The following is a 20,539-nucleotide window of genomic DNA, read 5'->3' as shown; positions in this document are numbered from 1 at the left end:
GGATAGTCTGACTTGAACTACTGTTTCTGTTTATTAATTTATTAGATGTATATCCTGCTCTTCCTTCCAAAGGTGCCTAGGGTGGCAGCCAAACAAACAATAAATCAAAACATCTAAAAAATGTTTTTTCAGAATAACAAGCTGTCCACACATCAGCTTGAGGAAGGGTGAGTTGTACCCAATGCACATCCTACTCAGAGTAGACTCACTCAAAATAATGAACGTGACTAATTTAGGTCCATTAGGTCTACTCTGAGTAAAACTTAGTTGGAGACAACTTAATCATTTTTGGGTCAGTTAAGGAGTGATACAGGGCTCATTAAATACATAGCCTAATTAGAAACAGTTAATAAGGTCTTAGTTCGCCAAAACATTATAAAATTAAGAGATTGAGGACAAAATATTAGAATATTTTAAATTTTTGGACTTTGTTTGCAATGCTGTTTTACAAATTATGAATTTTTTTGGTATTTTTTAAAAATAAATATTTTTTAGTGTGCACTATATCAGAAAAAGTAGGGACGCGGGTGGCGCTGTGGGTAAAAGCCTCAGCGCCTAGGGCTTGCCGATCAAAAGGTCGGCGGTTCGAATCCCCGCGGCGGGGTGCGCTCCCGTTGCTCGGTCCCAGCGCCTGCCAACCTAGCAGTTCGAAAGCACCCCCGGGTGCAAGTAGATAAATAGGGACCGCTTACTAGCGGGAAGGTAAACGGCGTTTCCGTGTGTGGCTCTGGCTCGCCAGATGCAGCTTGTCACGCTGGCCACGTGACCCGGAAGTGTCTGCGGACAGCGCTGGCTCCCGGCCTATAGAGTGAGATGAGCGCACAACCCTAGAGTCTGGCAAGACTGGCCTGTACGGGCAGGGGTACCTTTACCTTTTACCTTATATCAGAAAAAAATAACTTTTTAAAAAAGTAACATTCAGACATACCCAAATTCTAACTCAATTGCCATCTGGACAGTCTTCAGTCAGTCTGGCTGTATCAGCACCAGTCTGCTATGTTACACCTTAATGGCTAACTTATAGGATGATTTGTCTTCAGATCCATTATCAACAGTAGTTAACTAGGAGCAAAGATATTTACAGCTACAGAAAAAAAGTGTGTTGTTCTGCTAGAAACAAACACGTAGCCTTCAAATTACTGAAACATGTTTGCTCTTTTTATTAGCTCATGATATGTATGTTAAACCCAAGATAGGTTCTGTTTAGAATCTAGTCCTGAAATAAATGTTATAGGCATACCACAACCTACAGTGGAAAGGCTGTAATACGTGCAGGTGCCACTACTGGAAAGCTCGGTATCTGAAATCTCTGTTATCTGAACACAAAGAATTCAAATAACCAATCAGCTAGAGTTTGCCACTTCTTTCTTGTGTTTTGCTGGTTGATGGAAACTATTTCAAGGGGGCAGGGAGAGAGATTGGAGAATCAGGGAGGAGAGCTGTTCTCCCTTTGTTTGGTCTTTCCTGATTGGCTGCAGCGATCTCAGGCAGAAACCAGGGAGGGATAGAGAAGAGACATCTCATGGATTAGAAATGTTCCCATAGGAAATAATAGAAATTATCAGCTTGTTGTGTGAATACTTGCCAAATGAACAATTAAAGTCCAATTAGACCAGCAGCTCTTCACATGCAGGTGCTTGTGAGAGTCATCAGCAGCTTTGCAACTTAACAGTACAATCCTAACCTTGTCTACTCAGAAGTGAGGCTAAGATTGTAGTAAAAAACTTCCTATGTTTGACAATGTAAAAACATTTTTGTTGAAACTATCCATATAGCTTTCTTCACTAGTCAAAATTTTAATTCAGAGAAAGATGGCTTACATTAGCACATACACATAACATAAGACTATGATTATGTCAGGAAAGGAAAGGGGAATTAAAATTACTCCAGAAAGAGGAAGGATGGCACTTTCATAAGACTGGTCCGCTATTTAAAACACCCACACAGAAACATACTATATTGGTCTAACCTGCTTGCCAGACGAACTCAGAGGCTGTTAAAAATAAATGAAGGATTAACATCGGATTGTTTTATTGGAACTATCTGGACTAATTAAGAGAAGCAGCATAAATGTGAGATCATCATCACCCCCCAAACCTCAGGGCATGGAAAGCTAACCAGAGACTTATAATTTGGCATAAAATTTGGATTGTTTGATTATTGTATAATTTGGAATGTTATTAATGTGGTTTTTATTGGATTGTTAAAATAGAAAATTTAATAAATATTATTATAAAAAAAGAAACAGAAAACTTCCACATGAATACATACATTCGAAAAATGGGAACTAGCCCATTAACATATTTTAGCAGTCAAGCGATCTATTTCTTAACCAAGAATGCTGCCCAGTTGCCCTCTATTGTTAATATATACAATATTCAGGCCAAAAATAAACAGAAATTATAAGATACTAATAAAGGTGAAGGAGCCAGAGAGGATAAGATGCAAGTATAGTTAATGGCACTACTGAACCATATACACACCTGTTTTGCAAGTGAGCCTCTAACTCACACCGTTGCATAGTGTGCTTACAATCTTCTTGAAAGGGGCAGAGGACAATGAGCTTATCAAGTAAATTCCGCACTAAAAGGGAAGACTTCCGGCACTGCTGGAAGGACAGCTTTTTCCGATCCATAGGGCAGAAGTCATACTCCTGCATGAAGTTCTCAAGGCACTTAAAACAGTATGTGTGTCCACAAGGTGTATCCATAGGCTGCAGCAAAGGCTGAAGGCAAATATGGCAAGTGAGCTCATCATCCACTTCATCCTGGAAGTTATAAAGATGATTGTCTAGCAACAAGTGGAGCTGCCCACACTCATGGCACCGTTCTCCAAGTTTGAAGTCTGGTTCTTCTCCTGCAGTCTCAGCCATGGCACCCAACATCTGGCGTGTTTACAATCAGGGGGCAAGGCAGGTCTTTTGGCAGTAATGAAGAGAAGATACCTAAAATGAAGAAACGAATGCTTATCAGAATGTTACACCAGCAGACTGATCCAAGTCTGGTCTTCTGGGAGAAAGCTGTGAGGTCACTCTTTTCCTTGCCTGTTTTGTTTAAGTACACTTTTAAAAGTTTATCTTTGATGATATAAGGGCCAATATGTTTAACAAAAAAGTGGTAGACATTATCTTTCAAATTTTATCCAGGAAATTCTCACCAGGGCAGCCTCAATAAGAAAATGATTGAGGGCAAACGATAGTGCTTTTCTATGGTTAGAGATCTTCCCCTGCAATGTGCACTTCATGTGAGGTCATTAATTAGTCTGACTTTACATTCTCTGCCTTGTGGCTTGGGTTGGTAAACCTTTACTGATGTGAATAAGAACTATGAATCACTGTTCAGTAACAGTGGCAGGAGTTGTGTGAAATGTGTTAAGTCAACAAATTATCCCAGTATTTCCAACTACAGGAGGTGCTGCAAAGGATCTTTACAGAACAAATTCTGCCCCTTCCTACTTGATAAGGTAGAAAGGAAAAATTTTAAATTAGGTAATATTTCAAACCATCAAATCAATTTTTAATTAAAAAGATGAGATCACTACTTTACTCTGCAATGTATACAAATTTCATGTAGTAAAAAATACAATATTTACATATAAGTAATGTACTTTAGATAACTGAAGACATTTGTTTGTAAGGCCATTTAAAATTATCTGCAATTGATCCACTCTCCACCCACCCAGTTAAGACTGATGTCATTGGGTACATTAATGCTACTTTTGCAACTTGTGATCCAATTCAAAACTCATTTTCAGTCTGCTGACAGATTTATTGCTTGACATTGACAAAGCTGTCTGAGAAGAGATGCTTTTAAGCTGAGCAGTTTTGCAACTATAAACAGATACAGATATTTGTGTCACTTGCTTAGACAATTTCTAATACAAACTTAGAAGAGAATATTTTTGTTATCACCCAAACATCTTATAATACACATTCAAGAAGATTATTAACTTTGCAAGCAGTTAACACCCTTCATTAAGTAACTAAAGTCATATTCAGCAAATATTCATTGTGACCCTTGCAGATGGTAATTATAAACAAAGTACAAACCCTCAGTAAAATATCTAACTCTAGTGTATTTATGTAACTTTATTTTACATTTCCAACCTAGCCCATTTCATAATCACATAATAAAGATATATTTTACATCTCTTTTTAATATTTGTTATGATAGAGACTCATAACAATTTATGAGGAAAGAGACTGGTCAACAGGGCAGAGATGCAATGAAAAAGGACTAAAAATATGTTGTGGGAGAAATTGACATTATAGAATTGACATGTGTGAGAGAAGGGTTGAGGAAATGAATGTGAATATTGTGTTTGCAGGAGAAACTGCTGGAAGGAGGAGGTAAGGCTGAAGTCTGTTGCTATGTCAGAAGGCAGTTGATATGCTACATGACTTAGCCAGACACATAGCTGTTGTTTAGGAATTCTTAAAGTATAAATATTGCTGTATCTTCTATCCAATGAGGCACTTTCGTCTCGGCCTAATTAGTGTCCCTTGCAATGCTAAAGAATGACCTCCTGTTTGACTGAGGTGTATGAATTCTATTGGCTGTTCCAGGCAGCCCAGGGTATCGGTCTGGAACCCCAGTATTTCCCCAACACAACAAAATGAAATATCAGAGTAATGGAAGGCCAGTCTCTATGCCAGGGATGTAGAGCCTAAGATTCTCCATATGTTGTTATACTACTCCAACTCCCATCAGTGTCAATCTATGGGTCAGGCACAAAGGGAGTTGTAATCTGGTAACCTCTGGAGGGCCACAAGTTCCCGATCCCTGCTTTATGGCCTCAGATTTCTACATATTGTGACCCATCAAGCCAATCACAACTTGCTACTACTTCGAGCAACCCATCTAGACTGGTCAAGGTCTGCATTCAATGGGGTAAAAATTATGCTGGCACATCATAATGTACAGAAAAAAGTGGGAAGTTGTAAGTTGTATGTAAGTTGCCCAACATACAATTTCAGCTTCTGTTTAAATTCTTCATTGTTGTCAGCCACCTTGAAGTCCTGACAGTAAAAAAATAGAGTAAAATAAAAAAACTTTCTTTGAAATACTGATGTTTTACTCCATTACTGCCCAAGTTTTACACAAAATTCTTGGAGATCAAATCAAAGTAGCTCTTAACCACTGAGGCTCAGATTTCTAACATCCAAGAAAGTGTTGAATGTACCTCATTACTTCTCTTAAGTCCATAAAAGGAAGCTGCTCAGACTGTTAAAAACTCAGACCTGACCTTAGCGATGAAAGACAATCCACACCTGTCTGCACGATGGTAAAGTGAAAAGCCCTCCAAAGCATGGCAAGCTGGAACTAGTCTGTTGAGTCCTCAGTGACTGAATCAGAAAGCAGATGTTCCATGTGGTGTTATTCAATAAGAGTTTCTGAATTGGTTCTTTACTACCATATGTGTAAAACTGGGCATTATTTTAGGCTTGTAAATGAACCCACAAAAGTTATTGCCCCACAAAAAATGCTTCTTAGGCTAAAAAGAGTTCTGATTCTCCTTTAGCAGCTACCTGCAATTTCTATGACGAATGAGGAAGGGCTTTGCCTCCTCTGGCAGCCCAACTGGTTTCTGTAGTAATGGGTAATGATACAAGTTAAACATTGTCTCCAGGTATTATAGGTTGGAGCCAAGACTCCACCCATTAGTGTTCTTGTGGTTACTTTCATTTTCCTATGCAGTTGCATAAAGCTGATAATCAATAAAAAGCAACTTGTTCTGGGTCTACAAAAGTGAGGAGGCCTATGCTGGCCAGTGTGCATGAAATTCCATGGCAAGCTTTTTAAGCTGCTTCAACAACCCTCTGGAGCAACCTCTTAAAAGAGATTCCCGAAGCCCCATCTACTTAATGTTTCACACATTGTGTTTTTTGATGTTTAGGAGAGTTAAACTGTTCTGTTACTGGCGGTGTTAATGTATTTTAAATGATGGAAGTTCTGCAATGTATTTATAATTTTTGATTTTTATCTCTAATATTTTATAGCATTTTTTGTACTTTGCTTGTAATATTTGTGAACTGCTTAGGTGTTTCTTTGAAAAAATGTGAAGAACAATATAAATTATATATGCTACAGTTACCAGGCTAGAACTTAAGTATTTGCAGTACTTTATTACTCTAAACCAGGGTTTCCCAAATTTGGGTCTCTAGTTGTTTTTGGACTAAAATTCCCACCATATTTGGCCACTGGTCCTGCTAGCTAGGGATGATGGAAGTTGTAGTCCCAACAACTGGTTTGGAAGACCCTTCTCTAAAGTTTAAAGAAACTCAGCTTTTAAAAGTTCCCTGATTACTGATAGAGGAAATGAGGCTTTATTCAGCTCACTGGTTTTCAAGCTGCGTTCCAAGAGAGCTTGGCATTCTATGCAAGCTTGAGTGTTTGATAACAAGATTGGTAACAAGGGGGAAATTCCTCTAAAAACTTGTCCACTACTTGTTCTTCCCAAGCAATGTGCAGCAGCTAGAGTGTGTTGGATGCATCCTAGGATACACTGATGAGACCCAACAGGACTGGCCAGTGTTCCATGTGAGCTACCTACACCCTCAGATTTGTTTCAGTATCATGAATTCCACAGCAGACACTTGAGGATTCCCAGTCAATATGGAATGGATTCCTGACGGAAGAACCTTTGAAAACCTGCCCATGCTGTGCTATAACATCAAAAGCAAAGAGAAATTTTTGAGTAGCATTAACAGTGGCTATACGAAGGCTGCTACAGAAGCCAACCTGACCAGTTAAAGGCTTGAAGGATTCCTCAGCAAAGTCCTGTCCCTTGGGGCTACTCCTATATGGATTTTCCATAGAGGGCTTACCTGGTGGTGGTTGCAGAGGCTGTCTGGCAGGCAGAAGTGCCATGATAAGTGCTAGGCAGTTGGGAGCCATCACTTTCCACAATAACCTTGATGTAGTAGAGTTCCACAGCATTGCAATACATTTAAACAGTGAGCCCTGACCAACAACAGTCAGAGCTTAAGGGTGGTGGTGGGAATTAAAGGATGTCCCTAAGCATGCATCAGTGGTGGAGAGTGCCGTGTGCAGACTCCAGGCATTTTTACCTTCTCAGTCCTCAGCCATATTGTTACTTTCAAGCAGCAGGGTTCTCTCCCCACTCCAGGGGCCAGTTTACATTATCATTACCACTGTTCTAATAACCCCTGATGCCTGAAATAAAAGAACAATTGCATGCTGCTGGTTTCTAGCTATAAAAAGCCAAATGAGGCACCCATTATGCTTTATAGTCTTGCTAATTTAAAATTATTCCCTACAATAGCAGCAAGTTGTCTGCTCTTGCCTCTAATCATGTCAAATTACAGTGCTTTCACCATTTGCTGAATCACACATATTCTCTTTGTATTTACACATCTATGGCATTATAGAATACTAATAACTTAGTTATGCCAAATATAAAGACAACGATGAGTCTTTCAGTTCATTTTGCATTTTATTTAATCTTCAAATCTAGGAAGAAATCCAAGGAATGAAATGCTGACTAAAGCAGTGTTTTTCAACTTTTGCTGGCTCAACTGTAAAACACCTAGCTATTAAGATCCTACAGGCAAAATCATATTCTGTTCTTCCTATCAAACAAAATAATATACCTCAAGGAAAAGTAAAATAGAATCCTGGCCTCAGGGAGTAAAAACAAACAAACAAACCAGAAATTTCAAGGTGGGAGGTGTTAGTACTAGGCTGCTACAAAGCAGAATAAGCCTGTTTAGTAGGAACATGTATAATGGGCAGCTCATTTTTTATACTTGAAATAAATGCTTAGGGAACCATGGATTTGTAGCTGGTTGACTGACCAAACCCAAGGTGGCTCACTAACAATTTCTCACCTCCCCAGAAAAAAGCAAATGCAGTGTCATAGGGTTCTGAATGACTTAGATGAAGGAACGGAGGGGATACCCAACAAATCTGAAGATGGCACAAAACTGGGAGGGGTAGCTAATACTGCAGAAGACAGGATTCAATATGACTTTATAACAGATTGGAGAAGTGCACAAAAACTAACAAGATGAATTTCAATAGACTCATTTTTAGACCCTGGAATTTATTCCTTTTTATGCTGTTGCTAATACAGGAATCAGGTAAGAAAAACTCTGAACATATATTAGACTAGTTAACATGCACTTTTGAAATTAACTAAAACACTCATTCAATAAAAGAATTTTAGTTAATACTGCTAAAATTTCACCAAATGCTAAAAGTGGAATCCTCAAACTTTCAAGATTTGCACATAGTTAATTCCTCAATTAAGTCAACTGTATAATAGAATAGTACATTGCATAAGCTGCATGGACCTCATCCTAGAAGACAGGATATGCAACATTCCAGTTCCTTGCCTAGCAAATAAACAAGTGTAGCAGTCCTTGTGTGCTTTTGTGAGTAGATCAAAAGTTAAGCCCAGTGTTAAGGGTTAACTAGTTGATAAGAACATGAGAAGCCTTTTCACAGTCCAGGTGGCAAAAATATTGACAAACAGATTAGACATGGCAACAGAATTTATGTGCAACAAACCCAGTGTCCTATAGGAACTAGAAAAACCAGTGGAAGTATGCGTATAATGTAATCAGCATCATCCCAAAAGAGTAAACCACTGCACTATTCTGCCATCACTTTTTCCTATCCATGATCACGCAATCTTGCAAAACCAGCCTACAGATATTGCTAACTACCAGTAATAAAAAATGTATTCCAGCCAACCTGCCAACTCCTATCTTTGACAGTCAGACAAAAGGCCAAGACTGTCACTGTCACTATTTACGTCAGCTTGGTGATTTGTAGTCAAAATTTTGGAACCCTAGGGTTGGAAAGATGGAGAACTTAAGTCTGTGGCTCATGCCTCATCATCAAAACTAGGACTTGAGAGACTTGGTTTGGAGGATTATCTAAATTCTGATAAAGTGTTAAGCAAAATATTTACTAAAACAGTTTCATTGCTATTTGGTTTAAGCTTTTCAATGCATACCCATATGAATATACAGTGGTACCTCAGGTTACATATGCTTTAGGTCAGTGTTTCCCAACCTTTTTTGGGCAAAGGCACACTTGTTTCATGAAAAAAATCTCGAGGCACACCACCATTAGAAAATGTTAAAAAATTTAACTCTGTGCCTATATTGACTATATAAAAAGTACAGTGGTGCCTCGCAAGATGAAATTAATTCGTTCCGCAAGTCTCTTCGTCTTGCGAGTTTTTCGTCTTGCGATGCACGGTTTCCCATAGGAATGCATTGAAAATCAATTAATGCGTTCCTAGGGAAACCGCCTTCAGACCAGGTCCGGGGACAGTCTGTCCCCCGACCTCTTCTGAAGGCTGGGGGGGGGGGGGGACAAGGGCTTTTCTTCCCACTGCCAGCCTTCAGAAGGCTGTTCTGAAGGCTGGCGGTGGGAAGAAAAGCCCTTCTTCCCACCTCCCGCCCCGCAAGCTCCGGGGACAGGAGGGCTTTGCTGCCGACCGCCAGCATTTTAAAAGCCCCTGCTGTCCCGGGGCGATTTTAAAATGCTGGCGGGCGGGAGCGAAGTCTCCGCTGCCCCGAGGAGATTTTAAAATGCTGGGGGTCGGCAGCAAACGCTTCGCTCCCGCCCGCCGGCATTTTAAGATCGCCCGGGGCAGCGGAGAAGTCTCCGCTGTCCCGGGAAGGCAGGTGGGGGGAGCAAAGACTTTTGCCCCCGCCTGCCTTCAGAAGAGGTCCAGGACCTCGTTCCGATGCCGGGCGGCGGGGGGAGAGGTTCCCGCCCCACCGCACGGCATCGGGGCATCGTTCCGATGCCCGGCGGCGGGGGGGAGAGGTTCCCGCCCCACCGCCCGGCATCGGGGCATCGTTCCGATGCCCGGCGGCGGGGGGAGAGGTTCCCGCCCCACCGCCCGGCATCGGGGCATCGTTCCGATGCCCGGCGGCGGGGTGCGAGGTTCCCGCCCCACCGCCCCGCTTCGGAGCACCGGGAGAAGCGATCTCCCCGCAGCCCCTTGCTTCAAAAGAGGTCCGGGGGCAGCGGGGAAGAAGCGCTGCGCTTCCCGCTGCCCCCGGACCTCTTTTGAAGCAAGGGGCTGCGGGGAGATCGCTTCTCCCCGCAAACCCTTGCTTCAAAAGAGGTCCGGGGGCAGCGCGAAGTGCTTCCCGCTGTCCCCGAACCTCTTTTGAAGCAAGGGGCGGTGGGGAGAAGCGATCTTGGGCGCCGCGGCGCGCAGGCGCACTGCTCGCTCCTCTTTCCGCGCAGGCGCCTTCTCTCGCTCTTTCGCCTCCTTTTCTTTCTCTCTCGATGGTCCGCCTACAAAGGAGCGAGGGAGGCGCCCGCCATGTTTGGATTTGCATCCAGCAGGAGATGCCGCCGCCGCCCCGCCTCTCCCGCCTCCCTCCCATGGCACACCAGGCAAGGTCTCACGGCACACTAATGTGCCGCGGAACACCAGTTGGGAAACACTGCTTTAGGTTACAGACTTCGTTAACCCAGAAATAGTACCTCAGGTTAAGAACTTTGCTTCAGGATGAGAACAGAAATCGTGCTCTGGCAGCAGTGCGGCGGCAGCAGGAGGCCCCAATAGCTAAAGTGGTGCTTCAGGTTAAGAACAGTTTTAGGTTAAGAATGGACCTCCGGAATGAATTAAGTACTTAACCCGAGGTACCACTGTATATATATACTTGCCAGCCTAGGATAACATTTCTTGTATCTGATGCGGTTGACTCTAGTCTGTGAAAGCTTACACCATAATACATTTGTTCAGTCTTGTAAAGAAGTATGTGAGTATGATCCTTCTGCCATCAACTTTCCTACATATCCACCTGCATGAAATTCTTGGTTGTTCATGACTAGCACTACCTTGTTAAGTACAACACCGAATTTGTTAATCTTCCTAGATAGAATAAAAACTGACAAATAGCCAGGGTCCAGATGGTACCCACCTTAGTTTTCTCAAAGAACTCAAATGTGAGATTGCTGATCTTCTAAACAAAAATATGTAACTTGCCCCTCAAATCAGCCTCCATACTTCAGGACTGGAAAGTTGTCAATGTAATATCAATATTTAAAAAGTAACTTGTTCATAAACTATCTAAAATGAGGTGCAAGTAGTGAGGCAGCCAGGTCTGCTGATGGTGTTCAGAGTCATTAAAACAAAAGAATCATAGAATCATAGAATTGCAGAGTTGGAAGGGACCACAAGGATTATCTAGTCTAGCCTCCTGCAATGCAGGAATCTTTTGCCCAAAATTGTGAAGAGCTCTAAAGGGACTTCTCCAAACTGAAAATGTTCAGAAAAGGGCAACCAAAATGATTGAGGGAATGCAGCAACTATGGTTCATATGTGTGCAGCTGACTCTTCCCAACCTCTAGTCTCCACCCAGCCAAACACTTTTTGAGGCTGAGGCCCTTAGGTCAAGAACAAAGGAGATTTTATACGGAGTGTTAATGTGGAGGAAAGATGCTATTTTCTTGATCACTGTCATTTAAAACAGACAAACTCTCCAAGAGTCTTTTAATACCCATGAAATTTGGATGAAGCATAAGGTATTTGTCCCATTTCACAGCCTTAAAACACTAAGTGGTGTCAAAACCCTTTGATACAACATCCCTGCTACCTTGCTCCTGGGTAGCAAAACCTTGCCTGCCAGCAATCAAATTTGTTTCTCAGCCACAATACTTGTGCGACCAGTTCTGAGAGTTTAGCTCCCAGAAATTCTATTTCCCATCCTCAACACAATCATATTTCTCTGCTCTTTCTTTTGGTGGGTTAAGAGATGAATCAATACCAGAGTAATAACTATTCAGTTCTCTCCTGAAATGTGGGTGCTCACCAGGAACACAGTGGGGTGGGGTGGGGGTGGGGCAAGAAAAGACTAACAACTTCCAGTAGGAATTTGTCACCCAGCCTGCCTCAACAGAAGCAGTACTCTAGTTCTTACAGTCTTCTTTTGGAAACAAAATAGGACATAGACTTTAGCTATCTCAGAATGGCTACATTGTGAAAGGACATAAACATGTGGTCCTATGAAGGTACAAGAAGGGGTATTTCCTGTCAACTGCTCTCATGCTGGATTGTTTTCACTATTAAGTTGTGTTACAAACTGATAAATCAACCTCTCCCAAGGTGTTTGGGTCTTTAAGCAAAGGCATTGCCATCTCTTCTGCTATTTTCAAAGGGTTTTCTTTCCAGAACTCTTCAAAGCAGTTTCCTGGTCTAACTATATTCATGAAGCACTGTTTCAGGTGTTACAGCAACATATGAAGCAGTCTTCACTATAGCCTCCTGCTATTTTCCTGTGGATGCCAGTCTTCCATATGCATGCCTTCACAAAGCCCACAATTAACACCACCACCAATTCTTTAAATATACTAGGAGTAGGAAACCAGCTAAGGAGGTGGTTGAACTTTTGGTATAGAAGGGACTTAAAATGTTAAAAGAGTAAAAGGAGATTGGCAAGAAGCTGAAATCTTTTGTTTTTCTCTTCACTGTGGAAGATGTAGGGCAGATCCTTGTGCATGAGCTAACTTATCTGGAAGTCCTAGACCTAGAGAGTCTTGGAAGCTGGGGCAAAGCATAATGACAGGAGATCCCTCAGGCCAGCACTTGCCTAACTCTACCCAACTGACCCAACTGACATGTGAAAGTGCAGATCTTCTAACAAAATTATCAGCCTCCATACCCAAGAACGAGAAAGTGGTCAGTGTAACATCAGCTCTTAAAAAGGCATTCAGAGAGGATCCAAGAAATTACAGGCCAGTTATATTAACATATGTTCAAGGGAATAATAAATTTATCAAGTAAAAAGAAAAATAAGTCTTGCTCAACCTTTTTCTGGACAAAACACCAGGGTATAAAAATATACATGGTGTGGATGAAGAGAGGCTTTGCTGCCCACTGTCATAATACTAGAACCCAGGGTCATCCAAGGAAGCATAATGTTGGACGAGTCAGGAAAGACAAAAGGAAACACTTGTATTTTTTCAGCTTCACATATTATCATTTTCTTGGCATTTATCTTCAAAGCCTCAAACTGCAAGTGTCCAGCATACCTCATGGCAGGAATAACCAACCAGCCATAACAGCCAATGGTCAGGGGTAATGGTCAACAACATCTGGAGGTCACCATGTTGGCTACCCGATTTATTAAAGGGGTAGTCAAGTGGCAGCTTACCAACCAGTTGGCTCCTTCTGGCTCCCCTCTTGCCTAGCTTGAACCAAGCTGCTTCAGTCTCTACATTCTGAGGAAGCTGAGCAGCCTCTCACAGGGCACTCTGAACACTGGAAATTCACTTTAATGATAGTAATGTAAGTGTTCCTCTTGTCCCTTGTTGCCTCTCCATTTCTACAGAAGACTTTTCCTCGAAGTAAGAAAGATTCAACAAGATACTCTAATGCTGTTCTGCACAATCATGGTCAAATATATGTCAGTACCGACAAATACTGTTCAGGTATGTGCAGCTTCAAATTGAGAAATGAGGTGGTTTTAACCACCCACATTTTGTTACCACACATATAGGAGGACACAACAACACAATCATGTAACCTTTAATGGTCTACTAACCAGGTAAACAATCTGCCCAGTCTCGATCTTCTACTTTTCCCAGCAAGGAGTTGTTTGAGCCTAGAAATAAATTATATTGTGGATTTTCTCGCTTCCCAGTTATTAATGCCTATAAATAAATTTCTGCCTAGCCACCTAAATTTATCTACCCTAAAGATCTAAACAGGAATTTTGTGAGTCAGGTTACACAGGAATGTAGTCATGGCATAAGTTTAGAAAGAGGTCAAAGGGAAGAACTAAAGCAGTTCAGCATGTGCTTATCTGACATATTGTGGGTGGAAGCGTATAAAAAGCCAATAAATAATAAGCAGAATAAATTTAGGAAGAATAGTAGCTATCCACAATGGAAGCTGCCTTATAAAGTCAGACCATTTGTCCTACGTTAAGTTTTGTCTACCCTGATTAGCGTTTCAGACAGGAAGCTTTATTCACCCATCTGGAGATGCCTGGGATTTTTTGCATCTGCTCTACAACCAAGCTATGGCCATCACCCTGAAGATGGCACACAATTGCTCATATACTGGTGATTTGCACATTTGTTACAAGAAAACCTTTGACTCTATGAGAATTTATTCCAAGAAAACCTTGGAAGTCTATGAGGAGTTCCTTGGTGTGAAGTAATAATGCACAAGCTCTCTTGAGAGACAGCTTGCCCACCATTACTAATATTTGTGTCAAGCTGTGGACATGTTCTAGCATGCACACTTCATACAGTACAATGAGGACACCCAGGGAAACTTACCTGTGAATTTACTGTCTACCCTGAATCATGACCTAGAGTGCTCTGAAATGTTTAAGTGTTTCCTTGGAAGATGAGTCTATGGAGAGATGGTTCCCTGAAGGTCAAAATGTTTCCCATATTCTTTATGAGTTCACCCTTATTAAGAACTTTCTTTTTCATATGCTTCTTATAATTCCCATTCTTCCTATATAACATGCAAATTCTGATACTGTTGCCTAGGCTATTTAATATCTGCACTGGGGGTGAGGATCAATCCTGTGGCCTACAATTGCGATTAGACAACAATTTCCATGATCCCTACCTCTGACTATGTTGGTTGGGACTGATGGGAGTTGTAATCCAGTAATATTTGGAGGGCAATAGGTTCTCCTTCTCTGAACTATGTGAAACCACTGAACAAGCTCATCTAGATATCTGAGGTGAGATGTCATCAATATGTAGATGTACAACTCTATTTTGCTTTTTCTTAGATTGAAGCTGTGAAAGTGCTTAACTGGTCCCTGAGTTGGTAATGGACTGGATGAGGACCAATAAACTGAAGCTGGATTAAGATGGAGGAAGTTCTGGTGAGTGGTTCATCTGGCTTCAGAGGTGGATCCCTTTCTACATAGACTGCTCTCTCCCTAATGAATCAGAACCAGATGTTGAGCTGCCCTTATACCCAGCCTTAAATTTAGAGACCCAAGTAGTTTCTGTATCATAAAGAACATTTGACTAACTAATGATGATACTAAACATGCCCAGAAAGAGATAGTGTGACTAGCTTACACATGCTCTGGTAAAAGCTCACTTAAGAGTACTATATAATGCATTGTACAAGGGCTGCCTTTTAAGACAACATGGAAACCTCAGTTGGTACAAAACAAAGAAACTAGATTTGTGATTAGCATATGAAGCACATCTCAGCAGCAGTGAAATATTGGCACAAATTCCCAGTCCATTTCCAGGAGCAATTCAAATTGCTAGTTCTCATCTTACCAGGCTAGGACCCAGATATGTGAAGGACAATCTTCTCCTGCACAAACCTGTCTTCCTCAAGGACCATTCTCTGGGTCCCTACACCTCCAAAAGTAAGATGACAAATGGCCAATGAGAGGACCTTTTCTGAAGAGGTACCCAAGTTATGGAACACTTAATGTGGGAAGGCTTCCAGCACTGATTTATTTTTTGCATACATGGTAAGAACTATTTATTTCCCCAAGTCTTTCAGATTTTTAGTCTTCTAGGCTTTTATGCTGCGTTTACTATACTGTTAGGTTTTGTAATGTTAAAGATGTTGTTGTTTATGGTGTTTTAAAGAATTCTGTAAAACACTCAGAATGTCTTCAGACTAAGGACTGAGGTATACAGCTATGTTCAATGAAACTTCTTTCCAGTATGTATATATAGGATGTATGTATACAGTATGTATGTATAGGATGGAAGCCTGAGTGAATGTATTAGAAAATGACCCTATTAAACTTCACAATCAGCAGCTAAATAATGTTTCTATTCTGTCTTCCAAACTAAACAACTTTTCCTTTTGAAAGATATTGTCCTCCATTGCCAAATGTGCTTTGAACTAACAAGCTGTTTTTATATATCATACTTCATTAAGTGTCGTCAAGACTCTTCATTCTTTTTATTTATATTAGTGACTTCACAAAGAAAGCAACCAAACTTAAGGCCCAAGACTGAACAAATAATGTCTCCTGCAATTAACATACAAAATCCAAACTAAAAGCAAAAGTTAAAACCTAGGATTTACCCAAGTAACTGCAGCTAAAAGAAGAGTTGCCAACAGAATGGTTACCTTCCAAGGATGTGGTAAAGTGTTAATAAATGGAGACCGTATGTCTACTACCTAATTTCTTTGAAAAGCCCACTTCAAAACACATATCATCCTATATGTTTATCAGAAAATTCCACTTTACTTAATTTTAAGAGAGATAATGCTAAGTAATTACCTTACCTTATGAAGCTTTAGCAAATTATAATGCCTACAGCCACATTTCTAGCATGTTCTTTCACTCCTGTCCAATCATGCTACACTAGATAGCGTCAGCAGCCTCAGACGTGTACTTCCAACAGCATTGGGAAACTGTCCATTTAAACAGATCACAGGCACACACTTTTTGTCACCTATCACATTTAGTCATTCATGAAGACTGCCTAGTAAGAAATATTCCTTATCTAACACAATTTGAAAATGTTAATCAGAATGTCTAGCCAAACAGTCATAATTGTACACTTCCCTCACCTATCATTCTTCAAGACAGCACAGTAAGAAATGTTCCTTATCTAATATAATTTGGAAATGTTAATCAGAGCGTCTAGCCAGACATTCATTAACGTAACAAAGCAGAAATAGATAGTGCATGCCAGGAACAGAACAATGAGAAGAAATAACACTGTGAATGATGCTGTGAATTTTCTTCTTCCCCCTTACAGTTTCTCAAATTCCATGTTAATTGGGCAAGGTCTCAACACCCCACACAACTCCATACACAGCTATACTATCATGCACAATTCCATACACCATTCACACAATCACTATTATATGTCTTCATTCCACTGTACTATGGACATTAGTTCCATAAGATGTGGTGATGATGGTACCAACTTAGATGGTGTCGAAAGAGAGTAAGACAGATTGATCGCTACTAGACATATTAGCAATATGTTATTTTCTGGAAGAGTACTTTTGCCTCCATGTCCGGCTGTTGACTTCTCATAAGAATCTGTTTGGCTGCTGTGAGAAACAATAACTGGACTAGATAGGCCAGTGGTCTGATCCAGCAGGGTGGCTCTTATGTAAATGTGTAAGAACAAAATTATGGGCTGAAATGCTTAAAAAATGGTTATATAGTGGTACCTCGGGTTACAGACGCTTCAGGTTACAAATGCTTCAGGTTACAGACTCCGCTAATCCAGAAATAGTACCTCGGGTTAAGAACTTTGCTTCAGGATGAGAAAAGAAATGGCGGGGCAGCGGCGGGAGGCCCCATTAGCTAAAGTGATACCTCAGGTTAAGAACAGTTTCAGGTTAAGAACGGACCTCCAGAATGAATTAAGTTCTTAAACTGAGGTACCACTATATAGGTGAACTGTGTGGATTGCAACAGCCACAGCAGTTTCAAGAGAATTCCTAAGGCCCAGTCTAAGGTTTAAGCCGAGGTATTAAAAATTACTGGATTTATACAATTTCAGTAATCAGTAAACTTTCATTACATTAGCCAAAGGCCATGGCATCATCTAAGCAGAAGAAAAGAAAAAATATCAGCAATCACCACAATTTCACAGTCCTAAACTTGGCTACGTCATAGGTGTAAGCGACTACATATTAGAGCTTTTAGGTAGTACCAGTAATAGTCCCAACAGTTTTCAGGTTCTATGTTGGATCACTCCATAGTTCCATATACTGAGATGGTCCTGACATTGTTCACCAAGCCAACCTTGACCAAACAGACAACATCTGACAAACAATGGGCTGAGAGCAGCTGTTAAACCAAACCTTAAATGAGGCTTTGGGCAAACTGTTGCTTGGCATGACGATCAACCAACAAACCAGACTTTGGTATCCCATACATCAGAATTCACTTTTTCTCTCTACAAACAATGGATTATTAGGCGCTCCCTTATTTGTTCTAGGATACACAAAGAGCACCAAGAATTATACAGTTAGAAAAGCAAGCATGATTGCTCCCCTTAACATTATCTTTACAGAACTCTCACGCTAACATTTCAATAAAAATGCTATGGATAGTATATAAAGTGGTCTTTGCTATCATCAAGAAGACACCTCCCAAGTGACTAAAAAAATTATGTACAGTACTCTGCTCCTGCGATGCCCACAGGATAGCTCAGTCAGTACAGCACAAGACTCTTAATCTCAGGGTCATGGGTTCAAGTCCCACATTTGGCAAAAAGATTCCTATAATGGAGGGGACTGGACTAGATGACCCCTGTGGTTCCTTTCAACTCTACAATTCTGTTATTCTGTATTTCTCTGTGGTTAATCCACATAATATGTAGGTAATGCTCTATTTAATTTTCTTCCTCAACCATCCTTTTCAGTGAAGAAACATAGTTATTATATTGCCTCAAAAGGCAAAGTCAGGGGTTTAACCAGCAATTTCCTCTGTAAGACTTGGGCTTTTGGAAGATGAGGTCTTTGAAAGCACAAAGCCATCTTTATCTGCAATATATGTAGAGCTCTACAATCCTTCTCTTTCATTTATCACTAGCTGGAAGCTGAAATATGAGTGAATCATATTTATGTCTCTCATCTTTTGACTATGAGTTACAAAAGTAGACTTTGGACAGAAGATATCATATTCATCACAACTTCAAGCAGCTCACAGAAAAATAAACTGATGAACTGTTCATAAGAAAGGAAGCAATACATGACACTTAAGAGACTGGATGTATCTCATTAGTTCCACCCTAGTAAAACAGCATCAGAAAAACATTTCTTCTTCCTTGTCTTTACATTTTTCATGCATCTTTCACTTTGTTATTCATTGTCCAGAGACATAACCATGTTCCTCTGTTGCAGCAAAAACAACAAAATGAGTCTTGTGGCACTTTAATGACTAACAGATTTATTATGGCATAAGCTGTCATGGTCCACAATACAATTCATCAGATGCATGAAGTTTTATCCTGAACTCTTGATCTAACTGTTTATAATTCCAACATGCCACCCCATGGGTATATATATACCTGCAACTCAGGATAACACCTCATACATCTGATTAAATGCCTGTATTATACAAAAGCAAATGCCATAATAAATGTGTATGTCATTAAGGTGCCAAAACACATTGTTCTTTTTGTTATTGTGTCACTATTTATTTTCTCACTTGCGTATTTCGAAAACAAAGGCCATTGAAATTGGCCCCATTTGAACATCACATCATGGTTAATGACTTACCATGCTCATTCCTAAAAGGGCACAGAGTAAGCAAATCATGATCCCTGATCAGATGCAATGCAGAGCCAGGGATGCTTGTTTGTTTCCCCCCAGCACTAGTGAGGAGAATACAGAGCAAACCATTAATTATGGTTTACCATGATGTGTGAATTGGATCACTGTGTTTATTGCACAAATGTGTAATTGCTCATTTAAAAATCAAGCCAAACTGTGCAAGCCGCCAAATTCCCTTTCTGCCAGGCTAGAAGAGGGTTAGATTGAGTGGAGGCACAGTCCTGTTCTTCTGCACTTGTGGAATGACACCAACATCACTCTGCTGGCACAGAATAGTCTCTTCTGCCTGCTTGCAGTGGATAGCCCTGAAACATGGCATTTTGAGGTGCAGGGAGAGGCCACTTCAAAAAGCCCATTGGGTAGCAGCCAGGTTTTGGATTGTACCTGGAGTGAAGTAATGCTTACATAGCAATAAGTTTTGTACAGAGGCTCCAAAGAACTCCACAATTCAATGGAGCCAATTCAATTATTACCTGTTTCACGAAACTGAAGGCAAACAAGATTACCTAATCAAAAAGGGCAAAGTCCAAACTAAGATTTACATAGAAAAGGGCAATTGTGAATCACAACATTATTTCAGAATACTTTTTATTCTACATTTGCTTTGCAACTAGGTTCTTTTCTTTTTTTGGCACTACAAAAAAGGGAAAATGGTAAATTAGGCAGGAGTAAATATACCGTGTAGAGTTAGTCAGAAGAGCACATGGGGTGGGCGTGTTGTGATACTGCATTTTCAGAAGCAACTGTTAGATTTTAATACATAACATCACAATTAATCAGGATTTAGACTGCAATATTATACACATTTCTCTAAACAGGAAAAACCACTGAGTAGGCTTGCATATGACTCCTAAATAGGATGAAAGACTAAACACTTACTAGAAGGTAAACAAATCCCAGTGACCTTGATGTGATTTGCTTCTCCGGAAACACTCACTGCATAACTAAAAACTGCTATCTCCTCGTTCTATAGCAACAGCATACCAACTCAGAAGTTCAATGGGACTAACGCTTAGTTAAGCCTAATTAGCTCTAAATCTAATTTTTTTACATGTTTGTGAGTGCTGGTCTTAAAAAGCTGGATAGAAATATACCAAACACATTCATCAGTGTTTGTGATAGCCATGGGTTAGGCTGCACATACTGTGAGACACCAAATATGACCATACCAGCCTGTATGTATTTATTTTAGCCTGACAAACCCATCCTCATCACCCAGTATTTAATAGGCAGGTAAGAAAAAAACAGAGAATAACTTGCCAGTGACTGGTGGGGTTGCTTGCAGTTT

General features: G+C 40.6%; 1 protein-coding gene across 2 annotated transcripts in view; it reads right to left on the bottom strand.

The window, feature by feature from the left end:
* LOC114589150 (ligand of Numb protein X 2-like) overlaps positions 1–20,539 on the bottom strand; it is a 46,236-nt gene that overhangs the window by 24,430 nt on the left and 1,267 nt on the right. For both annotated transcript variants that reach the window (XR_013391393.1, XM_028715283.2), the window contains exon 2: positions 2,484–2,944. Coding sequence is in view for 1 of the 2 variants with exons in the window: in XM_028715283.2 (XP_028571116.1) it covers positions 2,484–2,884 (401 nt within the window). In the remaining variant the exon portion in view is untranslated. The remainder of the gene's footprint in view (positions 1–2,483; positions 2,945–20,539) is intronic.

The sequence above is a fragment of the Podarcis muralis genome, chromosome Z (assembly GCF_964188315.1).
Source record: "Podarcis muralis chromosome Z, rPodMur119.hap1.1, whole genome shotgun sequence".
In the NCBI taxonomy this organism is placed as follows: Eukaryota; Metazoa; Chordata; class Lepidosauria; order Squamata; family Lacertidae; genus Podarcis; species Podarcis muralis.
The sequence above is the reverse complement of the archived record's forward strand: the minus strand, read 5'-3'. Positions and strand labels throughout refer to the sequence as shown.